Source organism: Salvelinus fontinalis, chromosome 4 (assembly GCF_029448725.1).
Source record: "Salvelinus fontinalis isolate EN_2023a chromosome 4, ASM2944872v1, whole genome shotgun sequence".
Classification (NCBI taxonomy): domain Eukaryota; kingdom Metazoa; phylum Chordata; class Actinopteri; order Salmoniformes; family Salmonidae; genus Salvelinus; species Salvelinus fontinalis.
In genome coordinates this window covers 39,483,570-39,509,359 of record NC_074668.1, presented here as the reverse complement: position 1 = coordinate 39,509,359, position 25,790 = coordinate 39,483,570, and the positions used below count along the sequence as shown (strand labels likewise).

Here is a 25,790-nt window from a genome sequence, read left to right as displayed (position 1 = left end):
AGGGTGACTCTCCCGAGCGAAACATAGGGTCGGTGACTTTGAAAGTGATGGAGGGCATGTTCCGAGATCTTCTCTTGGCATTCTTCTTCTCCTGTTTGTAGGCCGCATTCATGTTGGCGATCACCTGTAAACACAAACAATTATTTACCATTTCCAATGGAATCCAGAGAAAGCTCACATGGGAATATCACACATGACCTACAGTATGTCCTGATGAACTATGCTTCCCAAAGAGCAAGAGGGTTGAAGTCAAGTAAGTCAGCAGTGAAGTAGAAATTAAGTGGCAGTCATGAAACAAGCTCACCGGGCTCTCTTCAGTGGTGTAGCACAGCATCTCCCAAAAGTGAAGATATTGCATTTCCAATTCAAACTCACCAGCTGCTTGACAGAGATCTGCTGCTCCTGCATGACTGTCATACAAGCAGAGGCCTCTTTCTTTGAGTGATACAAATCCGTATCTTGGTCGTAAATGAAAGGAGCAGCTTTTGTCTTGACAAAAGAAAACGAAAATTAGTAACTAAACATGAACAATTACATAGTAATAACACAATTTGATGCCTTTTTAAACCAAACAAAGTGACACGAAAAAAACATATCACCTCACTGGGCAAAATGGCTTCCCTGCTGAACATGAGTGAATAGGGTGTGAACTTGGTTGTGGGGTCGATGGTCATCCTAAACAGATATAAAACAGAGTCCAGGAAATCGTCCCACTCTGCCCGCTTCTCTGCCACCACCTGAGTGATGGCCTCCTTCAGTAGGCCACTGCTGCGGTCGTGTAGCGGGTTCAGCTCCACAGCAGACACACTCTGCACTATGTTCCACCTGTCACACAGGTGCTTGGTCACCTGGAAGTAACATTACGGGAGAAATGTTGATATCGGCCTATCCACTTTGTTAAGTTTGTAAATAGACACAGGCTAATCATTTCTCACCTCATCACAAAAGTCAACGCTTTGTGTGGAGATTATTGTTTTTGCTGCCCCAAACCTGGTAGGGGGGGAAAAATATGGTGATTGAGCGCCATCTCATGTCCACTCATGTTGTTGATGATTGTTGTATCTTGCAGATAATATTCAAATTAGGACTGAAATGTGTGTGTGTTTAATTAGGCTACCTGTAAATGGATGTAGAAATACATCTGGCAACAGAGAGGCAATCTCTCTTTTGAATGGGGAATGCCTCCACCCACTTGCTGAAGTAATCTGTGACGATTACCACACTTGAATTACCTTGCTGGGTTTCTGGGAAAGGTCCTGGTGAAAAGAAGAACCATTTCTTTAATTTAAAGACCCTCGCTTCCTTTGGTCTGAACATTGAGTTTGATCAGAAACTCCTGTGATTTTTCTATCTATTTGAAATAAAATTGTATACGCTTTTTATGATGTAGGCTATTTGTGATTTTTCCATTGATTGTAAATTAAATTGTGTACTCTAGGCTACTTATGATGTAACTGTAGGCTACGATCATTGTGTATCCATTCATGCTTTTCTCGATATTATTGTTATGTGTAAATTGACCAATGATGTCATGCCATAGCCAGCCATGATTGCAAACACCTGCGTGTGTCCAATGGAAACCTATATACACTGGTGACCTGCAGTGCTTGACATGAAGACAGCTAGCTGTCAAAATATTGCCATATTTTATTTGCCATCGGCGCTATTAGTGTGTGGCTTTTCCTTTTCTTCTAAAGAAGAACAAATTCAACAAAGTCAGACAAACATTTGAACTCTTTATCTATTGTTCTGAGACTAGTGTAATAGTGTTTCTTCTGTCCCTCTCCTCGCCACACCCTTGGCTTGAACCAGGTACCCTCTCACCACATCGACAACTGCCTCCCACAAAGCATCATCACCAATCGCTCCACAAAAGCCGCGGGAAACAACTACCTCAATTTCTCAGCTCAAGTGACGACACCAATTAAAACGCTACTACTACCGTGCACAGCTAACTAGCTAGTCATTTTACACCAGTTACACTAGATGAGTAGTTGAATTTTCTGAGAAGTTTTCTGAGAGTTGATTTACCAAATATGTCAATCCCTAGAATTTCCCAGGGGGCTTCCACTTTGATTGGCCGAACAGTCCTTGTCATGTTTTTGTTCCTCTCCGTGTGTTGACAGGTTTCACATACCTTGATCTAAGGCAGACAAATGCACAAACACAATTTGTAAGAAGAATAAATGAATGATATGCCTCCAAGTTGTATTATTGCATTACACTGAAGTCCAAAGAGACGCACATACCCAGTCCACGACGTCCTTCACAATACCCAGCCAGTAATACTTGCTTTGGATCTTGTGAACAGTCTTCTTTTGTCCCAAGTGATGACCGATGTCATTGAAGTGGCACTCTAGGAATATATGCCTCTTACGTTCCGCCTCAATCACCACCTCTCGCTTCTCTTCCTTCTTGGGCCCCACATAATACAGTCGACCCTCTAGAACAACAAAACCACACAGACAACATGCAATTAGAAAGAGATGCTATTCTAGTCAACAACACACATTTCAACCGCCCTCTACCCATTAAGAATGTTCTTGTTGTTATTTGTTATCTATTCACTCTCTTACCATCAATTATGAATTTCTGAGCATATCTTTTGAGATTCTTCTTTCGTATAGGATTCATAGTCTGGGGGTAGCAGCCCTCGGCCACAAACGTGTAGATGTCACCCAGTCGGTTTGAGCTCGACTCCACCACCTCCTCTTCAGCCACCACTTGCAACGAATCCACACTCAACATCTCAACAGCTAAAAAGGGACATAAAACCACTGTAAATATGCGAGCCAATTGATATATTACAAGGAGAAACCGATGTACGAGCAAGCAAATATTAACATGACAAAATAATGAATAAATAATGAATCAACGGTTGAGAGATTCGTATGTTTCCTTAGTATTCTGCGAACGGACGATTTATGTTGACGGACCCGGAAACGCAACTCGAAGTTTACCTTTCCTCTTGAATCCATTTTACACAAACAGATAGAAAAATGGCCACATATTTAAATAATAGAGTGCTGTTTGATATTTGATTATTTTATATACAGCAATGTGTCTGTTTGAGCTCTTTTGTTGATTACAAATCATGGAAACTAAATGCTGAGAGTATCATTTCACATCGGACACATAACATAGTTGGATCACAACAAACAACTACAGTTCCGTGGGCGATATCCCCAACGTTTAACTGCTATATTAGCCAATATTATTATGAATTGTCCCGTAATACGTTGATTTGTATTATCTTTATATGACAAGTCATGCAACACGACAAGGATTCGAAGGCAACATTTTACACTTGTAGTTGTTTTAGCACTGACAATGTTTTCCTCGAGGAGTTCAAACTTCATGTCAGATTTCTATCCGAGCACCAGTTTAGATCTGATTATCAAGCGGTGGGTATCTGGCCTAGCTAGGCAGTAGATCTACAGAAGGTTGTCACGTCTTGTTAGATACGTGTAAAGTTAGTTACCTTACTTCTGTTTACATTCCAGGTGTTAAGAAATCTTGGCTGCTCCACTGACACAGAATTCAAGGACCTCCTGAAAAAGGCAAGTAGACCCATGTATTTTACATTTAAGTATTTTAGCAGACGCTCTTATCCAGAGCGACTTACAAATTGGAGTATTTTGTGAAAATCGGACTGAATTATCATTATATTTTAATGTATGGGTTGAATGTTTCTTATCTAGATTGAGAAAGAAGTTGAAAGGCGCAGGAGTCTTGGTGTGAAGTCAGCTGAGAGAGCTGCAGCCATTAAGGAGATTTATAAACCACTCCATGACCATGTCTACCATCTCCATGTAGGAATCATACAATACTGCAGTCTTCAAATCCATACACAGATACTGTTAATTAACCCTTTGATCTGTGGTATTACTGTACAGTGTAATTTACTTAGATTGTCTATCTTTTTAGGAATCCTATATGGCCCCAGAGTTTAAACAGATGGTGGATTATTGTCGAAGTGATGAGGCCAGTAAAGAGGGACTGTTGAGTTTAATGCAGACAGAAGCAGGTGAGTTTTCCTTAGAGTTCATATTTGACATAGGTGGTGCCTGCCATGACTGTTCAACTTCATAGACATTTTTATTCCATTGTCCACATTAGGGCCTAACTCATTATTTTTTATATTCTAAAGCGGAAAGGGTCTTCCGCTTTCCTGTGTTCAAGAAAATCTTCTGTGATGAGCTGATAGAAGAGATGGAACACTTTGAACAATCTAGATCGCCCAAGGGCAGACCGAATACCATGAATAACTATGGGGTACACGTCCTCTTATATATGAGAGAAATCTGTAGAATATTAGATTTGGAGACTTCAGGCAAAATGATCAATGTATCAAGTGTTACCTGTGGTAACTCATGTTCCTTTTGTTGGTGATGTTCTTTTGTCCACACAGATCCTCCTGAACGAGTTAGGGTTTGACGAAGGCTTCATCATCCCTCTCCGTGAGCAGTATCTGCACCCTCTCACATCTCTGCTCTACCATGACTGTGGGGGATGCTACCTGGACAGCCACAAGGCCTTCATGGTGAAATATGACATGCATGAAGACTTGGACCTCAGCTACCACTACGACAACGCAGAGGTCACTCTCAACGTGTCTCTGGGGAAAGAGTTCACGGAGGGGAATCTCTACTTTGGTGACATGAGACAGGTGCCTCGTTAGAGCCAGATGGGGAAGTGTTATATAGAATGAAATAACAAATGGAGCTGTGCTCTTGTTTTAGATTCATACTCATACTATCTCTCATTAATTCCACACACACTGTGGTTTAAAAACCATGCCAGGTTACACACAGGTTACACACTGTTACATTTTAGGTTGTGAAATCGCACAGATTTATTAGTTGCATGAACTAAAGTCACCACAGCACTTTAGTAAACATTCTCATTGTTAGTCTAGTGTGGCTCAGTTGCTGATGGTGTTTTTGCTGCCCCTGCAGGTGCCTCTGAGTGAGACAGCATGTACAGAGGTAGAGCACAAAGTGACGGAGGGTATCCTCCACAGAGGACAACACATGCACGGTGCCCTGCCCATCTCCTCTGGCCAGCGCTGGAACCTCATCGTCTGGATGAGAGCCTCACAGGAGAGGAACAAACTGTGCCCCATGTGCAACAAGAGGCCCACCCTGGTCGAAGGAGAGGGTTTCGCAGACGGCTTCACGAGTGACATAGGGATGTCTCTTCTACAGAATGTATAATGTGTCCTGCATTAACTTAATGCTGCTGGTCCATCTGTATTTGTGTATGTTAGTGTGACTATTGTCTGGATGTTTCCTTATCGTAGAGATTATCGCATGTGCCAAAGAGGAGTTGTGGAGAGGAAACGTGATAGACATTAGGAACATCGGGAGGCTCATCACTACTTCTACAAAACACCTCACTACAAACGTCATTATGCAGTGTCACATGTATTCCTATATTTCCTAAAACATCATGTCCATACAAAAAATGTGTTGCTAGTGAATTGAATGGTATTTTTGTCCAGGTAGGGGTATTTCATATCCAAAAGCCAGTGTTTATAGACACTGGGTGAGAACCTGAGCTTTTGCCTTCCCCTTTATAGCTTACTTTTAGTGGCCTTGCTCCTGTTTCTTGTTCACAGAAAGTTGACAAGATTTTTTATCTGTACAATTTATAAATCATGTAAATATACTGAACAAAAATATAAAACATGACATGTAAAGTGTTTGCCCCATGTTTCATGAGCTGAAAAGATTCCAGAAATGTTCCATATGCACAAAAAGCTTATTACTCAAGTTTTGTGCACAACATTTGTTTACATCCCTGTCAGTGAGCATTTCTTCTTTGCCAATGTAATCTGTCCACCTGACAGGTGTGACAAATCAGGAAGGTGATTAAACAGCATGATCATTGCACAGGTGCACCTTGTGCTGGGCCTAAGATGTCTCAAGTTTTGAGGGAGTGTTCAATTGGCATGCTAACTGCGGGAATGTCCTCCAATGTCGTTTTGGAGAATTTGGCAGTACGTACAACCGGCCTCACAACCGCAGACCACGTGCAATCACACCAGCCCAGGGCCTCCACATCTGGCTTCTTCACCTGCGGGATTGTCTGAGACCAGTCACCTGGACAGCTGATGAAACTGAGGAGCATTTCTGTGTAATAAAGCCCTTTTGTGGGGAAAATCTCTTTCTGATTGGCTGGGCCTGGCTCCCAAGGGTTGGGCCTACACCCTCCCAGACCCACCCATGAGTGCGCCCCTGCCTAGTCATGTGAAATCCATAGATTAGGGGCTAATTCATTTATTTGAATTGACTGATTTCCTTCTATGACCTGTAACTCAGTAAAATAGAAATTGTTGCATGTTGTGTTTAAATATTTTTTTATAATAATAAATACATAACTGTAGTTATGGTCTTACTAATTCTGTAATAATACATACAAAAAATAAATAATGCCTAGGCATTTCTCTGTTGATAAAATCTATCATATTGAAAGGATCAACATTTAACAACAAAGAAAATATCACAAGAATACAGTTTGTACATCGTCTTTGGGTTATTGTTAGGTGTCTGATCAGTAAGTGTCCGCAGTCATTTACACACAATAGGGCAGGGATCGTCAACTGGCGGCCCGCGGACAAAATTATTACTAATTATTTTGTTAAATTTCCGTTTTTTGACATAAAAGACTAAAAGTATTTGAATTTAGTAAATCTATTCCCATGTCTTTCCACTCATAAACAGAGAGACATGTATGATCATGTACCAATTTAATCAAGGTTTGAAATTATTGTTTTTGTCAATTTTTTCTTGACAGGGTTTGTACGTCATGAAAATCCTGAAAAAGTCATGGAATTTTAATATTGTGTTTTCTAGGCCTGGAAAAGTTTAGAAAAATGATAAAATCTGAAAAGTATGGAAAAAGTAATGGAAATGAATTTAATCATTTCTGTTAAGGTACTTTATTTAGGCAATTATTAAATATTTTATCAATTTATAAATATAGATATATAAACATATCAGCCAGGATTGTGAAAAAAGCCATACAAAGCACCACACAAATGAATATTTGAAAATGTTATTGATGAAATGAACGATTCACTAATTCACCATTGTGTTACTTGGGATTCTGTTCAATCGTTGTGAATTGAGACATGTGAATCAAAATAATCATTTGTGAATCGCGAAAACTAATTTTAGGAAAATATATTAGATTTAGTCTTCATTTTGCATTATGTGGCTGCAAAACTTGTTTTTGTAGATACAGTTAAAGTCGCAATTTTACCTACACCTTGGCCAAATACATTTAAACTCAGTTTTTCACAATTCCTGACATTTAATCCTAGTAACAATTCCCTGTTTTAGGTTAGTTAGGATTACCACTTTATTTTAAGAATGTGAAATGTCAGAATAATAGTAGAGAGAATTATTTATTTCAGCTTTAATTTCTTTCATCACATTCCCAGTGGGTCAGAAGTTTACATACACTCAATTAGTATTTGGTAGCATTGCCTTTAAATTGCTTAACTTTGGTCAAACATTTCAGGTAGCCTTCCACAAGCTTCCCACAATAAATTGGGTTAATTTCGGCCCATTCCTCCTGAGTTGGTGTAACGGGGTCAGGTTTGGAAGTATGCTAGGGGTCATTGTCCATTTGGAAGACCCATTTGCGACCAAGCTTTAACTTCCTGACTGATGTCTTGAGATGTTGCTTCAATATATCCACATAATTTTCCTGCCCCATGATGCCAACTATTTTGTGAAATGCACCAGTCCCTCCTGCAGCAAAGCACGCCCACAACATGATGCTGCCACCCCCGTACTTCACGGTTGGGATGGTGATCTTCGGCTTTCAAGTCTCCCCCTTTTTCCTCCAAACATAACGATGGTCATTATGGCCAAACAGTTCTATTTTTGTTTCATCAGACAGGACATTGCTCCAAAAAGTACAATCTTTGTCCCCATGTGCAGTTGTAAACCGTAGTCTGGCCTTTTTATGGTGGTTTTGGAGCAGTGGCTTCTTCCTTGCTGAGTGGCCTTTCAGGTTATGTCGATATAGGACTCGTTTTACTGTGGCTATAGATACTTTTGTACCTGTTTCCTCCAGCATCTTCACAAGGTCCTTTGATGTTGTTCTGGGTTTGATTTGCACTTTTAAACGCAAAGTACGTTCATCTCTAGGAGACGGAACGCGTCTCCTTCCTGAGTGGTATGACGGCTGCGTGGTCCCATGGTGTTTATACTTGCGTACTGTTGTTTGTACAGATGAACGTGGTACCTTCAGGCATTTGGAAATTGCTCCCAAGAATGAACCAGACTTGTGGAGGTCTACAATTTTTTGGCTGATTTTGTTTGATTTTCCTATGATGTCAAGCAAAGAGCCACTGAGTTGGAAGGTAGGCCTTGAAATACATCCACAGGTACACCTCCAATTGACTCAAATTATGTCAATTAGCCTATCAGAAGTTTCTAAAGTCATGACATAATTTCCTGGACTTTTCCAAGCTGTTTAAAGGCACAGTCAACTTAGTGTATGTAAACGTCTGACCCACTGGAATTGTGATACAGTGAAATATAAGTGAGATAATCTGTCTGTAAACAATTGTTGGAAAAATGACTTGTGTCATGCACAAAGAAGATGTCCTAACTGACTTGCCAAAACTATAGTTTGTTAACATGAAATTTGTGGAGTGGTTGAAAAATCAGTTTTAATGACTCCAACCTAAGTGTATGTAAACTTCCGACTTCAACTGTACTTCCAGTGGATTTGGGCATCAAATGTATTGGGACATTGCAACTCAATAGATGCTTGTCAGCCTGCAAAGTAAACACTTATAAGGTAGGCCTAGCTAAGATAAATATGACGAAACTAATTAAGTACATTTCCTGAAGAAATATGTGGGCTAAGCCAAGAGCACAGCTCAAAAGATTTGTGGCCTATCATAGCCATTTGATCTTTGATATATTGAATGAGTGAATTGTTTTATTAAGGCATAAATGTATTTGGTTGTAAAGTTGCAATGTTTTACATCAAGGGTGGTCAACCATCTTCCAGGAGAGCTACTGGGTGTGCAGGCTTTTATTCCAACCCCCCTCTAACAAACCACATTTTACACATGAGCTGCTCAACCAGACCTTGATCAACTGACTCTGATGTGTTTGAGCAGAGCTTGATCAAAAGTGCATGGGGTTGGGGGGGGGTGTAAGTGCCTCCCAGTGTAGATACCACATTTAAGCATACCACCAATTGAGACCACCAAATTTGATTAAATGTCATGGAGGAGTCCTGGAAAAGTCATGAAATTCCATATGTCAAAATGTGTATGAACACTGGTTTGGGCTTCCTGCAGAGTATTTTTTCAATTTGCAAAGTACAAATTTATAACCCCCCCCCCCCCCCCCCCCCACTAAGGAAAGAAATCATCCCACAGCTGAATCTAGTTGATGACCCCTGCAGTATGAGATAATAGAACGACAAATCAATCATTTTTCAAAAATAACAATATTCAGTCTAGTAGGCTATTCACATTTTTTGGCTGTTTCTTTTTCCCCAGTGGCTTTAAAACACAAGAGGGAATAGGAACGAGGGAATAGGCAAGCTGGTATGCTACAAGAAGAGGCAGCATACATCCTCACAACACACACACACATGCACACACACCAAAACACAATTATTTTCTGAAGAAGGATATTCAAGAACTCATTTATCACATGAAAAGGCAGGCCATTTTTACTGACATTGAAATTCTGGATTTCACTTCAAGTTATTCTGGACCTCACACTTCATACTTACTATATATATATATATATATATATATCTCTGTATGAACAGTGAAAAATACATAATATATACTTTTATAATCTAAATAAATATCTTGACACAAAATACTCTCATATGCAGCACAGACAAGATCCTTCACTCACCTTTCTCCTATATCCCTCCATTGTGTTTCTAAACTTATGCATATCCTGAAAATTACACAGTCAAAATGTTCTCAACAGAGATATCCATGACAGTTCAGCAAAGGGCCTCCTAGTTTAAAAGCAGAAACTGTTGCTGGGATTTTGGACACATTGAAATTGACAGCTATGTGAAATGTACTGCTCCATGTGCATGTTGTATTCCCAGTTAATTTATATATGTTAGGTGTCATATGCTGTCAGCTGTTAGTCCACGCCACCTTGTACTGTCCTCTGCAGGCATTCTAGAAGAGACTTGGTATGTAAGTGGGTCAGCATTTTACGTCTATGTACTGTACAGTGTCCGCAGTGGACCCACGTTTGCCTGTGCTCTGTCACACAGCAGTCAGTGCCTACAGGTGACAACTCTGTCTGTCAATCGACCAAAGCATTGTTTCGCTGACCAAGTCCCTGTGGCGGGGGTGATCAGTGTCCGTGTCCTAGTCCGACTCCATCTCGATCTTCACCTGGGGCACGGGGAAGGCCATGCCACGGCCATGGGCCATAGGGACCGTCGGTGACGAGGGACAGGAGATCTTCAGATGCAGGGTGATGCTGAGGAACGGCAAGTTCCAGTTATCATACATATATGTGGTCCTGCGTGGCTCAGATTGGTTCGATTACCGCTGTGCCACACATACAAGAATGTATGCATGCACTACTGTAAGTCGCTTTGGATAAAATATTCTGTTAAATTAAATATATGACATACACAGCGAGAGGCAAGAAACACAGAAGGAAGGAGGGACTGGAGAGGGGTAAGGTAACCTTGGGTTAGACAGGGAGGTAGTCAGTTGTTAGATGTAATATGGATCTGATGCATAGTACCTTAGAGTAAATTAGACTAGAGGAGAGGTTGGGCAAACTAATGTGAGACAACGTGACAGAGCGTTAGGCTGGCTGTCAACTGTGATTGATGTCTGTTCTTTATGCCATAGTGTTTCAAGCCTTTCTGTGGATCAGCTGAATATGGTGCAATTGCAAACTGCAAACTGATATTAGTTCCCTAATAACAGGAAACGCCCATTGATACCTGCCATTGGTCAGTTCTGGTGTTGTGAGACTGATGGTTTCTCGACACAAAAATATTTGTTTACATAACAGGTTAGGATAACTAACGTGGCAGGTTAGGATAATTAATGTGGTACGTTAGGTGATTTAGCGTGGCAGGTTAGGTGAATTAGCGTGGAAGGTTATGAGACTGAGGTTAAGGTTAGAAAAGGGGTTAGGGTTAGCAACAATGCTACAGTTGCCAACAACTGCTGTCCTCTACGTGAAAAAAATGGCCACAGACCAATGGCGAGCATCAATGGGTGTAACTTGATATCAAGAAACGCCTATATCAGACAACGCTTCTAATTGCGGTCTGCAATTGCATCCTTCTTGATCAGCTCACACCCTATGTGGAATGTGAGGGGTGGGAATGAATGCAATGTACAGTTGGTGAAGAATAAATGCAAAACTTCACTTAATGAAAGTTTGTCCTTACTTTGCAGTTTTCCCTTTCCTAATTGATTTAGAAAAACCACAAGCAAAGACGTAGGTCTAAACATGGGCGGCAGGTAGCCTAGCGGTTAGAGTCGAGCCAGTGACCGGAGGGTTGCCAGTTCGAAACCCATGTCGAATGGGAAAAACCTGTCAGGAAGTGAGCTGGCAACTGGAGGGTTGCTGGTATCAAACCCTAGATGCCATTGCCTACCGTTGTGCCCTTGAGCAAGGCACTTAACACCCAGAACAACTGCTCCACGTGCGCCCAGTGTGGCAGCCCCCTGGTCCAACATCTATAACCTGTGTGTCTTTCGGAGGGGTTGGGATAAAGCAGAAATCAAATTTCAGTTGGACCTTGATCTTAATCTTCAATAAGTCTATTCTGAACTATGCTTCCTGAAACGTAATGCAGACATGAATTGTTATCATAGTTCCTATTCAAAAAATAACATGCAGAGGTAGGCATGACTAAAAGGATAGAAGGGGAAGAATATGCAACTATATGGGATGACGACACAACTAAACTAAACATTTGTGTTTGTGAATGGGACCTATAGATAGGCTACTAGATTATACAACACATGGAGGAAAAAGAAACAACCAATACTCTGAGAAAAGCCTGATGCATGTGGCATGGGGATGCACACATACAGTGGGCCAAACGCTGTTCACTCTCAAATACTGTGTATCCACTACCTTCAAATATAATTGTAAACTTTTATGAATCTATTCCAATGTCAAACATTTCTACAGAATATAAACCAAGCCAGTGCCTTAGAAAGTGAAAATACATAAGAGATAGTGTATGGCTATTGGCTAGCATGTTGGAATTATGCGCATGCATGTGCCTGCGATGTGTGTACACATATCGAGAGACACTGACACAAAATTACACAACTAGCTTTCATAACGCAGCCTTAAAAATAGCAGCAAAGGTTGCTTAGCACAGGGTTTCCACAAACTCGGTCCTGGGGCTGCCCCTTGGTGGACGTTTAGTTTTTTTCCTTAGCACTAGGGGGGAAAAACATGTGCAAAAACGATCTGCATTGTATCAAAGTGAACGGAGAGAAGGGTATGAAGGTATATTTTTCTGAGAACAATATAGAACACTGTCTGTGATAAATTATGTGTGTATTTATAGATGTGTGTATTTATAGCTGTGTGTGTGCGCGTGGACATGTTTAACTATACTTGTGGGGACCAAAAGCCACCACAAGAAAAGTAAACAAACAAAAATCTGACCAACTGCGGACATTTTGTTAGTCCCTACAAGGTCAAATGCTATATCTAGGGGGTTTAGGGTTAAGGTTAGAAATAGTGTTAGGGTTAGAATTAGGGTTAGGAGCTAGGGTTAGTTTTAGGGTTAGGGTTAAGGTTAGGGTTAGGAGCTAGGGTTAGTTTTAGGGTTAGGGTTAAGGTTAGGGTTAGGGTACGGGTTACGGTTAGGGGTTAGTGAAAATAGGATTTTGAATGGGACTTAATAATGTGTGTCAAGGTTATTTGTATAAGACCGTGTGTGTGTGTGTGTGTGTGTGTGTGTGTGTGTGTGTGTGTGTGTGTGTGTGTGTGTGTGTGTGTGTGTGTGTGTGTGTGTGTGTGTGTGTGTGTGTGTGTGTGTGTGTGTGTGTGTGTGTGTGTGTGTGTGTGTGCATAGGCGCCTGAGCAATGGCACATATTACATGATTAAATCTGTGAAATAATGTCTCTCCCCAAGCTGTATTTGACACCATTCTGCATTTTTGCCATCTATTTCCTCAGCATCAATCGGTTAAATCAATCATGTTTTAATTCAGTTACAAAAGTAACAGTCCTGGTTGAGTGCTCGGTGCGAGTGCACACGTGGCCGCTTCGCAGTTACAATGCAAAATTAAAAAGCACATCATATTTGTACCCCGATAAAATAGCTCCACTTTGTTTGGTAAGTAAAATTGACTCTCGTTGCATAGAATATATATGCTGCTGAGACAAGTTTTAAACATTGTCATGGTGACACTGTGACAGAGCTTTAAAAAAAACTCTATGTCGGAGGTAGGTATGGACGGGCATCAGTCTCTCCATCTTTAAACAGATAAAAAATAATGAAATACAATACTATTTAGTGGAATGTGGTTTGAGACAATGTTCATTTGCTTTGACACTAGTGTTCCATAGGCCTACGTGTGCATTTGCGGGGCAAAACTAAAAATAAACTAAGCCAAGCATCAAGCGGTTCTTCTCCCATTAGGCCTAGAAATACATGCCGAGGAAAAAGTATCTAAATGATGGGATACACAAGCTACATTTGTTGCCAAATGATGACAGTTGCATTCCTTCTATTTTCCGCTTTGGCTACTTTGTGACCTGCTAGTGCCCTTTGAATTGGTTAGTCTAGGGCTAGGCTACACAGGTTCCACACTGAAAATATGCAAAAACATTCGTTTGATAAAGACAAAGACTGTATTTTCATCAGAATCATTAGGCCTATGCCTACTGTAAACATATGTTGTGGGCGTAATTCGTCACGTGGAACTGTTCATTTAGAAAATTCCAAACAGGCAGAATAAACTAAATCGAACATCTGAATAAAAAAATTGTCTTTCAACTCGCCAAATTGAGTGGCGAGATGCAAGTCACTTCACACTTTTTTCATTTGGAAAAATATTCTGTTGTATTTTATTCTGTTATAATCCATTCTGTTTTTTTCACTACAAAATAGGTGTCTTGACTGTTATAATGGCTCGGGAAATAAGAGCGTCTTGTCTGCTAAATGAACAAAACAAGGATACGCCATTTTGCACAGCCACATGCTTCTACAAGCAAGCTCCACTGCTGAGGTTACTGCCTTTTGAAGAATGTATTCCATGATATAATATAACCAGTTGATGTTGCGGTTCCAAAAAAAATCTTGAAAGTGGCACTTATTTGTTTTATTGACTATGGAGCAATTTAGAAATTAGGATTTGCTATCTGTAATGATTCTGATAAATTGGGCATTGTTGCACACTGTTGGCATATAGGCCTAGATAAATGTGCACATATTTCTTTCTGGCCTTGTGTTCTAAAAACACTTGAGTACTCGACCTCAATATAATTTGTGGCAGAACTTAAGAAAAATTGTTGTGTTCTGTCCATAAATATAGATTCCACCTGTAAAGAAGCAGTGTACAATTGCAGGAAATGTTTTTAAAACGTTTAACTCTTTTATTTATTTTTTTACTTTAAGACAAAGTCAGGCGCCCATGTGTGTGTGTGCGTCCATGTTTTGGGTCTGCATATATCTGCCAGGCTGATTTCATGTTTATGTAATCTATGTATCAGGGGATGTATTTGCCTGGCTGGCAGTGAGCGGCCCACTGTGACTGGGCGTCAGCAGGCTGAAGGAGGTCTCTGTAGGGGACGTGTAGTTTAAGCACACAGTACCTGCGGTCCAGGTCAGACTCAGAGCTGGGCGAGCAGTTGGAGTAAGCGTGGTACTTCTCCTGCATACAAACACACACACAAAACACAGCCATCAAAAATACATTATTTAGCAAGTTTTCTTTTGCTCTAAACCAGCCAGTTGGTGGCAGTAAATCTTAACGTTTCTCACCTTGTCTTTGCTGTCGCCTGCTCTCCCTTTCTTCTTGTCTTTGTTCTTCGTGTCATCTTTATCGCCCTTCTTCTTCTTATCCTTCTTCTTGTCTTTCCCAGGCAGGATGTCATCGATCCAGGCCAGGTCGTGTTGAGAGAACACCATGTCCAGCATCTTACGCACCACCAGCAACCCAAGGATCTGTTAACCACACCAGCACATTATCCAATCTTACATAACTTCCACGACAAGAAAACAACCTCAACAGGAAAGAAGATGAAAGTTAAACTCTTCATATAAGTAACCAACGTTTACATCACATCAGGTCATTTGTATGTTGAAGTGCTTGAATGCATAGCTGAAATGATGTCCGCTAAAGTGAAACTTTAGCTTGTGAGAGCTGACCATCATTTTTTATGCATTAATGCAGGGGTTTCATACACATTCCATTGAGGGGCGAGTGTCTGCAGGTTTTGCTCCTCCCATGTACTGTACTTGTTTGATCAGTTAAGCTCATTTATTAGTAAAAACTCCCCTCAGCTGGTTGTCTCGGTCTTAATTGGACGGAAAGAACAAAAACAGCAGACACTCTGGAAATGGGTTTGACAGCCCTGTATTAATGCTTGTTCCAATCAAAAGCGAGTAAGGAATAATACCATGACAGGGAAGAGGATGGCCAGAACGGTGGACTTGAGAACCCAAAGGACAGCCAGACAGATTATCTGGACCAGGGTGAAGAGGTGGACCCTCCTCAGAGGCACGTGACGCAGGAAAGGGAAGTCAGGCTGGTACTTGGACGGCATCATGTACAACTTGATCCTCTCCCAGAACTACAGGGGAGTGACAATGAGAACACACACTCATCACTGCGTGCATTATTCTCAATTTCCAATGTTTTATCTATATAACATATTCAATTTGGCAGACACTTATCCAAAGCAACTTACAGTAATGTGTATATACATTTTCATATGGGTGGTCCCAGCAGGAATCAAACCAACAACCAAAGCATTGGAAGCTCCATGCTCTACCAACTGAGCCACACACAATTGTTTATGGATTGTGGGCAATAGGCTTGTAAATGGGCTTGCAATAGGACCCTGTAATGTTTGTTCACCTTGCTGTTGACATTTTACTCTTTCGTCTGTGACATTTCCCTTTGATTGGCAGGGTGCAGCCAAACAGCATCCACACACAGAGCACAAACAGCCTCACTGAGCCTTCACTGAAATCCTAGCTCCGCTCTGAGCAGCCTAGCTAACGCGCTCATCAAAATGCATCTCCAAATTGCTTTAGACGCGGCTAGAATACAGCCACCTTCCCTCCAGACACACGGTTTCTGATGAGGAAGAGAACGACATCACAGAGAATGCATCTTCATTTGGAGATTTGAATTAATGTCAGAGGAAGAACCCGCATACCATGAGACTTTCAATTGCCACAACCACTGGCTGTCTACGTTGTTTTGTGGTCTATACATACCTGAATGCCGCTAAGAGATGCCATGCCCATGTAGAGAAACACACCGTAAAGTACTGGCATGGGTATGAACTGTGGGTGAAAGAGAGAGAGAACACACATCTTAAACACACAGACAACATCAGCACATTATCTTGTTGATCCCCTTTAATAATGTCATGTGGTGGTATAGAAAACACACTGACTGCACCCCAAATGGCCAGTGCACTACTATTCAGTGCCCTACTTTTGACCAAGGCCCATAGGGAATAGGGTGCCATTTGGGGCGCAGATCCTTTTTATCCTTTATCCATAATCCTTGTTTGGGTCAGAGGAAATGAATACATTTTACTGACCTGTAGAATGGGAGCCAGGAAGATGGAGACTCCAGTGAGAACAAACACCAGAATCCCTGTCAGTCTCTGCTCCCTGTTCAATAGAGAAAGAGCGAGAGAGAAACAGAGAGGGGATGACTACCATCAAACCTTTCCATCTATAATAGACAGCAGACACGAGACAAGCCCTGCCTGGACTATACTGTCCAGTACATCCTCCATAGTCACAGTCTACGGTCACTGCTCAGTGCTCCCTCACCTGACACCAAGGAACTGGGGCTGCTCTCCAGGAGCGCTGGACTCACTTTCCATCTTCAGCGAGTCGATGTGTGCGATGGAGATGACAGTGGCAGCCACATACCAGGGCAGGCCCAAGAAGGAGCAGACAGCCATCAGCACCCCCACCCAAAACAGGTCCAGGTGGTAGCCACACCCTTTCTGCCAGGGAGGGACACACAGGTGGAGGGACACACAGAGCAGAGTAGGACAAACTCACACTGGGGGATGTCATTGAGGTAATTGTCCTATGCATCATGTAGGACCCAACATGACACCAAAGGCCAATTAAGGTTCTAGGAACTATATTTTACCCCTACAAGTACATCTCTTATCTACAATATAAATTGCTCATTGTGGCAAACATCCTCTCTCATGGACAGATTCTGCACAAATTACACAAGATTTTAGTTCTGGGTTAACCGAGATTATGGCAAACATGTGTGATGCCCAGTGTGATCTCCAAAAATCTGAGGTTAAACTTGTTCTCAATGGCTTCACTATAACAGGCTTGGCTGTGGATATAATGGAGAACATCCAGGTGTGACTTCTAAAAGAGGTCGCCTTGACTCAAATGGGACTTCCAGGATAAATAAAGGTCAAATCAATTAATAAAAACACCCCTCAAAGTACCCTCAGTTTGTTCTCCTTCCGGTTGACAATGACAGCACTGATCTGCTGGTCCATGAAGATGAGGATGGTGACCAGGAGAGCAGGGACGAAGCTGGCCAAATACACCCACCATGGGTTCTTCCCAAACGGCAGCACTATCCAACCCCGGTCTGGACGTGTGGGCTAAAGGGAGTCAGTAAGGGACAGTGTCTGAGTGACCATTCATTGGTTAAAGGACAAAAACATACATGTATAATGATACACAACTGTTCCAGGGTACGGTCAGGAATATAACTAATAAAAAGAGTGGCTGTTTTGAACCCGTTCCTTTACCTTAAACTCTGTGGGAACAATGAGCTTGGGGGTTTTGAGCCCGATTAACCTGTCCAGACCCACAAAGGTCATAATGGCCATGAAGATTGAGAAGTCACTGATGAGCTTCCGCAGCTGTTTACAGAAGCCACAGACAGAGTAAGAGACAGACACACAGACAGACACAATAGACAGAGACAAGGACAGAGACACGGACAGACAGACAGACAGACAGAACAAAGCAAATTAAAAAAAATACAATATAAGTCTAGCGAGAAACATAAATCACATCTCAAAGAAATACACAAAGAGTTTATTTCCAAAACACTATGTTCACACATTTTTTACATTTGTTTTTTCATCAGAAATGATTGCTCACCTTCATGTCTGTCAAATATTTCTGTTCTCAATTCAAAGATTTTAGATCTTTATGAAAATGTGTTTTTTTGCAAAACGCTATATCCATTGATTTGCTGGAATGGAATGTTCATATCCTGTATATTTGACTGTGATTTGTAGTTGTCTCACCTAGCTATCTTAAGATGAATGTACTAATTGTAAGTTGCTCTGGATAAGAGCATCGGCTAAATGACTAAAATGTACATGTATAGTATATCTCATATTACTGTATTGAATTATAAAAATATACAAATATTGATGTCACAAATGTACCATTTGTAAATTTCTTTATAGAAAATGTAGTTATTTGCTACATTTGACTGTAAAACCTAGCAGTACTACTTATTTCTCTGAGAGAGGCAGATATATTGCATTTTGCAAAAAAAACACATTTGTATGTCTGAAATGAAACCATCAAGTTTTAGATTTTAAACAAATACATTTCTGTCATTGAATAGCCCCATGCCATGATTAGATAGTGAAAAAACACACAATCTCTTTGATATTATATATATTTTTTTAAAAAGCTAATTTACCAATATATCTGAAAAAGGATATATAGTGTTTTGGAATTAAACTCTTTAAACGCAGATACACAAACACATAAAAAACACATCTCAACACAATGCATTAAAAGTCGTAAGCTTGTTCAAGATGGTGCCGGAAGAGAGGACTGCCATCTTATCGGATCTTAACCAACCATGCAATTTCTTTATTTTTTTGCGTTGTTTGTAACTTGTTTAGCACATAATGTTGCTGCTACCATCTCTTATGACCGAAAAGAGCTTTTGGACATCAGAACTGGGATGACTCACCTCAAATTGGACGAGGAGTTCTTCTTCAATAAGTCGGACGCGAGGGATATACTACAAACACCCGACCAGGCCCAGATCCCTGTGATTCGCTGGAAAAGGAAATGTAGGTTTCGCGGAAAGAGATCAGGATGCCTTCTAAGGATCAGGCGACGAGTGGCTAATCTGCCCTTGCCTTCCATTCTGCTAGCTAACGTTCAATCACTGGAAAATAAATGGGACGACTGTACGGGACATTAAACTGTAATATCTTATGTTTCACGGAGTCGTGGCTGAACAATGACATTAAGAACATACAGCTGGCGGGTTATACACGGCAGGACAGAACAGCAGCCTCTGGTAAGACACGGGGCGGGGGCTTATGCATATTTGTAAACAATAGCTGGTGCATGATATCTAAGGAAGTCTCAAGGTTTTGCTCGCCTGAGGTAGAGTATTTCATGATCAGCTGTAGACCACACTATCTACCTAGAGAGTTTTCATCTGTATTTTTTTGTAGCTGTCTACATACCACCACAGACCAATGCTGGCACTAAAACCACACTCAATGAGCTGTATTCCGCCATAAGCAAACAGGAAAATGCTCATCCAGAGGCGGCGCTCCTAGTGGCTGGGGACTTTAATGCAGGGAAACTTAAATCAGTTTTATCCAAGTTCTATCAGCATGTTAAATGTGCAACCAGAGGGGGGAAAAAATTGAGACCACCTTTACTCCACACACGCGTACAAAGCTCTCCCTCACCATCCATTTGGCAAATCTGACCATAACTCTATCCTCCTGATTCCGGCTTACAAACAAAAATTAAAGCAGGAAGCACCTGTGACTCGGTCTATAAAAAATTGGTCAGACGAAGCAAATGTTAAACTACAGGACTGTTTTGCTAGCACAAACTGGAATATGTTCTGGGATTTATCCGATGGTATTGAGGAGTACACCACATCAGTCACTGGCTTCATCAATAAATGCATAGAGGACGTCGTTCCCACAGTGACTGTACGTACATACCCCAACCAGAAGCCATGGATTACAGGCAAGCTGCCGCATTCAAGGAGTGGGACTCTAACCCGGAAGCTTATAAGAAAATCCGCTATGCCCTCCGACGAACCATCAAACAGGCAAAGCGTCAATACAGGACTAAGATCGAATCGGACTAAGATCGAGCCTACCAGACAAGCTAAACAACTTCTATGCTCGCTTCGAGGCAAGTAACACTGAAACATGCATGAGCGCATCAGCTGTTCCGGACGACTGTGTGATCACACTGTCCACAGCAGATGTGAGCAAGACCATTAAACAAGTCAACATTCACAAGGTCGCTGGGCCAGACGTATTACCTGGATGTGTACTCTGAGTATGTGCTGACCAAATGGCAAATGTCTTCACTGACATTTTCAATCTCTCCCTGTCTGAGTCTGTAATACCAACACGTTTCAAGCAGACCACCATAGTCCCTGTGCCCAAGAACACTAAGGTAACCTGCCTAAATGACTACCGACCTGTAGCACTCACATCTCTAGCCATGAATTGCTTTCAAAGGCTGGTCATGGCTCACATCAACACCATTATCCCAGAAACCATAGACCCACTCCAATTTGCATACGGTACCAACAGATCCACAGATGATGCAATCTCTATTTCACTCCACACTGTCCTTTCCCACGTGGACAAAATGAACACCTATGTGAGAATGATATTCATTGACTACAGCTCAGCATTCAACACCCTTGTGCCCTCAAAGCTCAACACTAAGCTAAGGACCCTGGGACTAAACACCTCCCTCTGCAACTGGATCCTGGACTTCCTGATGGGCTGCCCCCAGGTGGTAAGAGTACGTAACAACACATCCGCCACACTGATCCTCAACATGGGCCCCTCAGGGGGGCATCCTCACATGGCCCCTCAGGGGTGCGTGCTCAGTCCCCTCCTGTACTCTCTGTTCACTCATGACTGCACGGCCAGGCACAACTCCAACACCATCATTAAGTTTGCTGATGACACAACAGTTGCATCTTGAAGGGTTGCATCACTCCCTGGTATGGCAACTGCTCGGGCCTCTGACCGCAAGGCACTACAGAAGGTAATGTGTACGGCCCAGTACATCACCAGGGCCAAGCTTCCTGACATCCAGGACCTTTACACAATGCGGTGTCAGAGGAAGGCCCTAAAAATTGTCAAAGACTCTAGCCACCCTAGTCATAGACTGTTCTCTCTGCTAACGCACAGCAAGCGGTACCGGAGCACCAAGTCTAGGTCCAAGAGGCTTCTAACTAGCTTCTACCCCCAAGCCATTAGACTCCTGAACAGCTAATCAAATGGCTACGCAGACAATTTGCATTGTGCCCCCCACGCTGCTGCTACTCTCTGTTATTATCTATGCATAGCCACTTTAATGACTCTACCTACATGTACATAATTACCTCAATTACCTCGACAATACCAGTGCCTCCGCACATTGAAACATTGACTCTGTACCAATACCCCCTGTATATAGCCCCGCTATTGTTATTCACTGCTGCTCTTTAATTTGTTATTCTTATCTCTTACTTTTTTTAAGGTATTTTCTTAAAACTGCATTGTTGGTTAAGGGCTTCTAAGTAAGCATTTCACAGTAATACCTGTTGTATTTGGCGCATGTGACAAATAATATTACATTTTATTTGAAGCTGTATTCAGCTGTAAAATAGGTGAAATAGAATATTCCTGTCTGTGAGGAACATGCAGTTTCAGAATACCATGGGATCTACTGTAGCATGTACATTGAGGAGTTTGGGGAGACAATTGTATACAAAAGTTTAGATCTAAGCGTTTTTCGGTCATTGCTCTTATTTACACCATATCTCCATGGAGATGACCCCAAATCACCACAGATTACACCTAATCATATCTGCCTCAAGTGTTTTAAATAGAGAATCTTTGTCTTGAAAAAAATGAAACTGTGGCTGAATCAGGACGTTATTTGCGATGCAGTCTCTATGTCAATGAATAAACATCCAGCTCCTCTTCAGTTCGCTCTAGTCTCACCTTGGTAGGAAAGTAGCGGCTAAACTTGAACTTCTTGAGAGAGACGGTCATGGAGTAGGTCCCGAAGAACAGGATGAAGGACATGAGGGCCAGGTCAGGGACGTACTTACAGGTGTTGCCCACCAGAGAGCCTCCATACTTCACACACTCCTTCTTACTGAGCTGGCTCCAGTCCAGGTCTGTGATGTTCAACTAAGAGGAGAGAGGGATGTAGGAGGGCAGGGAGTAGGACACAGTTTTTAGAGGTCGAAGAATAAGGTGAAGGGGAGAGTAATGGCTGTGAGGATGTGAGGTTTCTTGCGAGAGAGAGAGAAGATAAAAGGAAAGAGAGTGCAAGAGAACATAAGGGCGACGAAAATAATAATATGGGAACTAATCAACTTATTTTTCAGACTCCTCAAAGGAAAGCCATTTGCTGTAAACAAATAATTCCCAATTGGCTGATAAAGTGTCTACATGATAAAGTGTCCTTGTTTTGAAAGAAAAGCACATTTTTTGTCCATTAAAATAACATCAAATTGATCAGAAATACAGTGTAGACATTGTTAATGTTGTAAATGACTATTGTTGCTGGAAACGGTGTACAGAGGCCCATTATCAGCAACCATCACTCCTGTGTTCCAATGGCACGTTGTGTTAACTAATCCAAGTTTATCATTTAAAAAAACGAATTGATCATTAGAAAACCCTTTTGCAATTATGTTAGCACAGCTGAAAACTGTTGACCTGATTAAAGAAGCAATTAAACTGGCCTTCTTTAGACTAGTTGAGTATCTGGAGCATCAGCAATTGTGGGTTCGATTACAGGCTCAAAATGACCAGAAACAAACACCTTTCTTCTGAAACTCGTCAGTCTATTCTTGTTCTGAGAAATGAAGGCTATTCCATGCGAGAATTTGCTAAGAAACTGAAGATCTCGTACAACGCTGTGTACTACTCCCTTCACAGAACAGCGCAAACTGGCTCTAACCAGAATAGAAAGAGGAGCGGGAGGCCCCGGTGCACAACTGAGCAAGAGGACAAGTACATTAGAGTGTCTAGTTTGAGAAATAGACGCCTCACAAGTCCTCAACAGGCAGCCTCATTAAATAGAACCTGCAAAACACAGTCTCAACGTCAACAGTGAAGAGGCAACTCCGGGATGCCGTTTCCAGCTACAATAGTAATTTACAACATTAACAATGTCTACACTGTATTTCTGATCATTTTTATGTTATTTTAATGGACATAAAAGGTGTTTTTCTTTCAAAAACAAGGACATTTCTAAGTAACCCCAATTTTTTTTAACAGTAGTGTAAATATAGGGTATATTTGTTGCCTTAAGGGGGAAGGTGTTACAGGCTTTGGTTTTTCCATTTATATTTTGGGGTTGGATGTTAGCACGTTAGCACGGTCGGCACACCGATTGTAGTCACCTCGTTAGTCAGAAGGTATTTCCTCTGTGCTGGCACAGGTGATATTTAAGAGCAGCTGGCCCAGTGCACAAGTTGGCTTGACAGATGTGGAGGGTTAACTCATTTCGTTGCCGTTTATCTGATCTTCCTTTTTTTGCTTTTCTCCACTTTTTGGTTTGCTTCATGTCTTTAAGTTTGGTGTGGGTTTGAAATTTGTTTGCCTTTCTTGGGCAAATTTAGGGGCCTTGTGGTGGGTGTCTTAGGTCCCAGTTGTTGTTGCTAGACATAACAAAGTAAAAACGTAATTTTAAAAAATCACTTACTCCAAAGAGACTAGAGGTGTTATCAGTTGGCACTGGCACTAAACCATTGAAGATCATTGAAGCCACTGTTTAGTAAGTGAAAAGAAGGGAGAAAGAAGGAGAGAGGAGGGTTATGAAGGAAAAATTGAGATGCAGAGAGTGAAAACAGTGAGAGGGCAGAGTCACGGGACAAGAGAAATGCAAAATGGAATAAGAATTCATTAGGTAGACTTGGAGACCTTGAACAGAGAAAGTAACTAGTTGAAGCTCATGCATACAAAGTGTTACTCACTCGCATCAGACAGCAGCCATTTGTGAGGGCAGCAAAAACAAATATAAGACAAATCAGTTACATTATTCAAATATCTTAAGTCAATTCTCATAACGATTTCCCAATGAACATCTCCAGAGAGGCATAAATGTATAATACCTCCTTATATTACCAAACCATACGATAATCTTTATATCCCCAAATCCCTTAGAGGTAGCCAGGTCCTGTTTATACTCCTATCTGTTTGTGCTCCATTTCTGTCAGTGTCAAGTCAAACTTTTGCCATGTTTGGCATGACAATTCCATAAGGAGTTGACATGAGCAGAAACAGATTGGCACCCAAGCTACTAGGCCCTGATTCCCCATTACTACCCTCTCCAACCATATGACAACCACTATGACCCCTGTTGGGAATTCTGGCTAACTTGATTGTTACTGTACTATAATGATATACTATATGCCAAGGATGGACTCACTGGGGTCTGGGGCCAGGCACTCGCACTTGTAGGCAGTGACGTAGTCTGGCTTGAAGTCGGTGTTGATGGGATAGTACTTGAAGGAGCCCATCTGTAGCAGCACATTACATCAACAGTTAAGTGTGCACCTCTGTGCCTGTGTGCTTGTGTGCCTAAGTGTGAGCGTGACTGCGTCTGTGTGAGTCCCCGTGCCTGCGTGTGACTCACCATCTTCTTGATGGCGTCAGAGATGAAGATGAAGGAGATGAGGCTGGAGAAGCCCTCCTCTGTGAAGCGGGTCATGTACTTGATGATATAGCTGGCGTCCGTGGCGACCAGGAGGAAGCACTGGATACAGGAGTGGATCCCGATCCACAGACGCAGTTCCATGTAGTCTATACCATTGTTCCTTAGAAATAAGAACATTGATATAGGGCAGAAGGTGAAAGGTAAGACCGTCCTTTTACAAAGCTGGAACGGACACGCTCTCCAATATGGCATATCAAATCTCACCATTGTGCCTTTCATAGTATATCATGTCTGATGTGGGTGTTTGAATTCTCTTTCAAATCAAAGGGAGGAACCATATGTATCAAAATATTATATACTGTATAGGCTACAGCAGGGGTGTTTTTTGGGGGAGGAGGGAGAACTCAATATATTTTAAAATTACTAAAACAAATTGAAACTGTGTAGAAATGATAATGGACCTATGTTCATACAGTTTCTTGACTGTCCAGCTCACTAATAATCAATAAACAGTCAGGGAGCATCGAAAATTCAAAAAACGATGGATAGAGGACAATGTTTTGAAAATTCTGACAGCAAGGAAATACACTGCTCAAAAAAATTAAGGGAACACTTAAACAACACAATGTAACTCCAAGTCAATCACACTTCTGTGAAATCAAACTGTCCACTTAGGAAGCAACACTGATTGACAATAAATTTCACATGCTGTTGTGCAAATGGAATAGACAAAAGGTGGAAATTATAGGCAATTAGCAAGACACCCCCCAAAACAGGAGTGATTCTGCAGGTGGTGACCACAGACCACTTCTCAGTTCCTATGCTTCCTGGCTGATATTTTGGTCACTTTTGAATGCTGGCGGTGCTCTCACTCTAGTGGTAGCATGAGACGGAGTCTACAACCCACACAAGTG

The 25,790-nt window shown here is 41.6% G+C and overlaps 1 protein-coding gene and 1 pseudogene across 2 annotated transcripts; one reads left to right on the top strand and one right to left on the bottom strand.

Annotated features, from left to right (window-relative positions):
* Nucleotides 1–2,955: 2,955 nt before the first annotated feature.
* Nucleotides 2,956–5,701, top strand: ogfod2 (2-oxoglutarate and iron-dependent oxygenase domain containing 2). 2 transcript variants are annotated; one of them, XM_055920120.1, is made up of 7 exons: nucleotides 2,958–3,404; nucleotides 3,504–3,560; nucleotides 3,702–3,812; nucleotides 3,928–4,027; nucleotides 4,151–4,275; nucleotides 4,412–4,669; nucleotides 4,959–5,701. In XM_055920120.1, the coding sequence occupies exons 1-7, from the start codon at nucleotides 3,270–3,272 to the stop codon at nucleotides 5,214–5,216; spliced, it is 1,044 nt and encodes a 347-aa protein (XP_055776095.1). In that variant the 5' UTR covers nucleotides 2,958–3,269; the 3' UTR covers nucleotides 5,217–5,701. The 2 variants fall into 2 exon arrangements, with proteins under 2 accessions (XP_055776096.1, XP_055776095.1); XM_055920121.1 differs by lacking the exon at nucleotides 3,702–3,812 and having other exon boundaries at nucleotides 2,956–3,404.
* Nucleotides 5,702–9,836: 4,135 nt separating this feature from the next.
* The window catches only part of LOC129853753 (electrogenic sodium bicarbonate cotransporter 4-like), a 28,298-nt pseudogene continuing 12,344 nt past the window's right edge, over nucleotides 9,837–25,790 (bottom strand).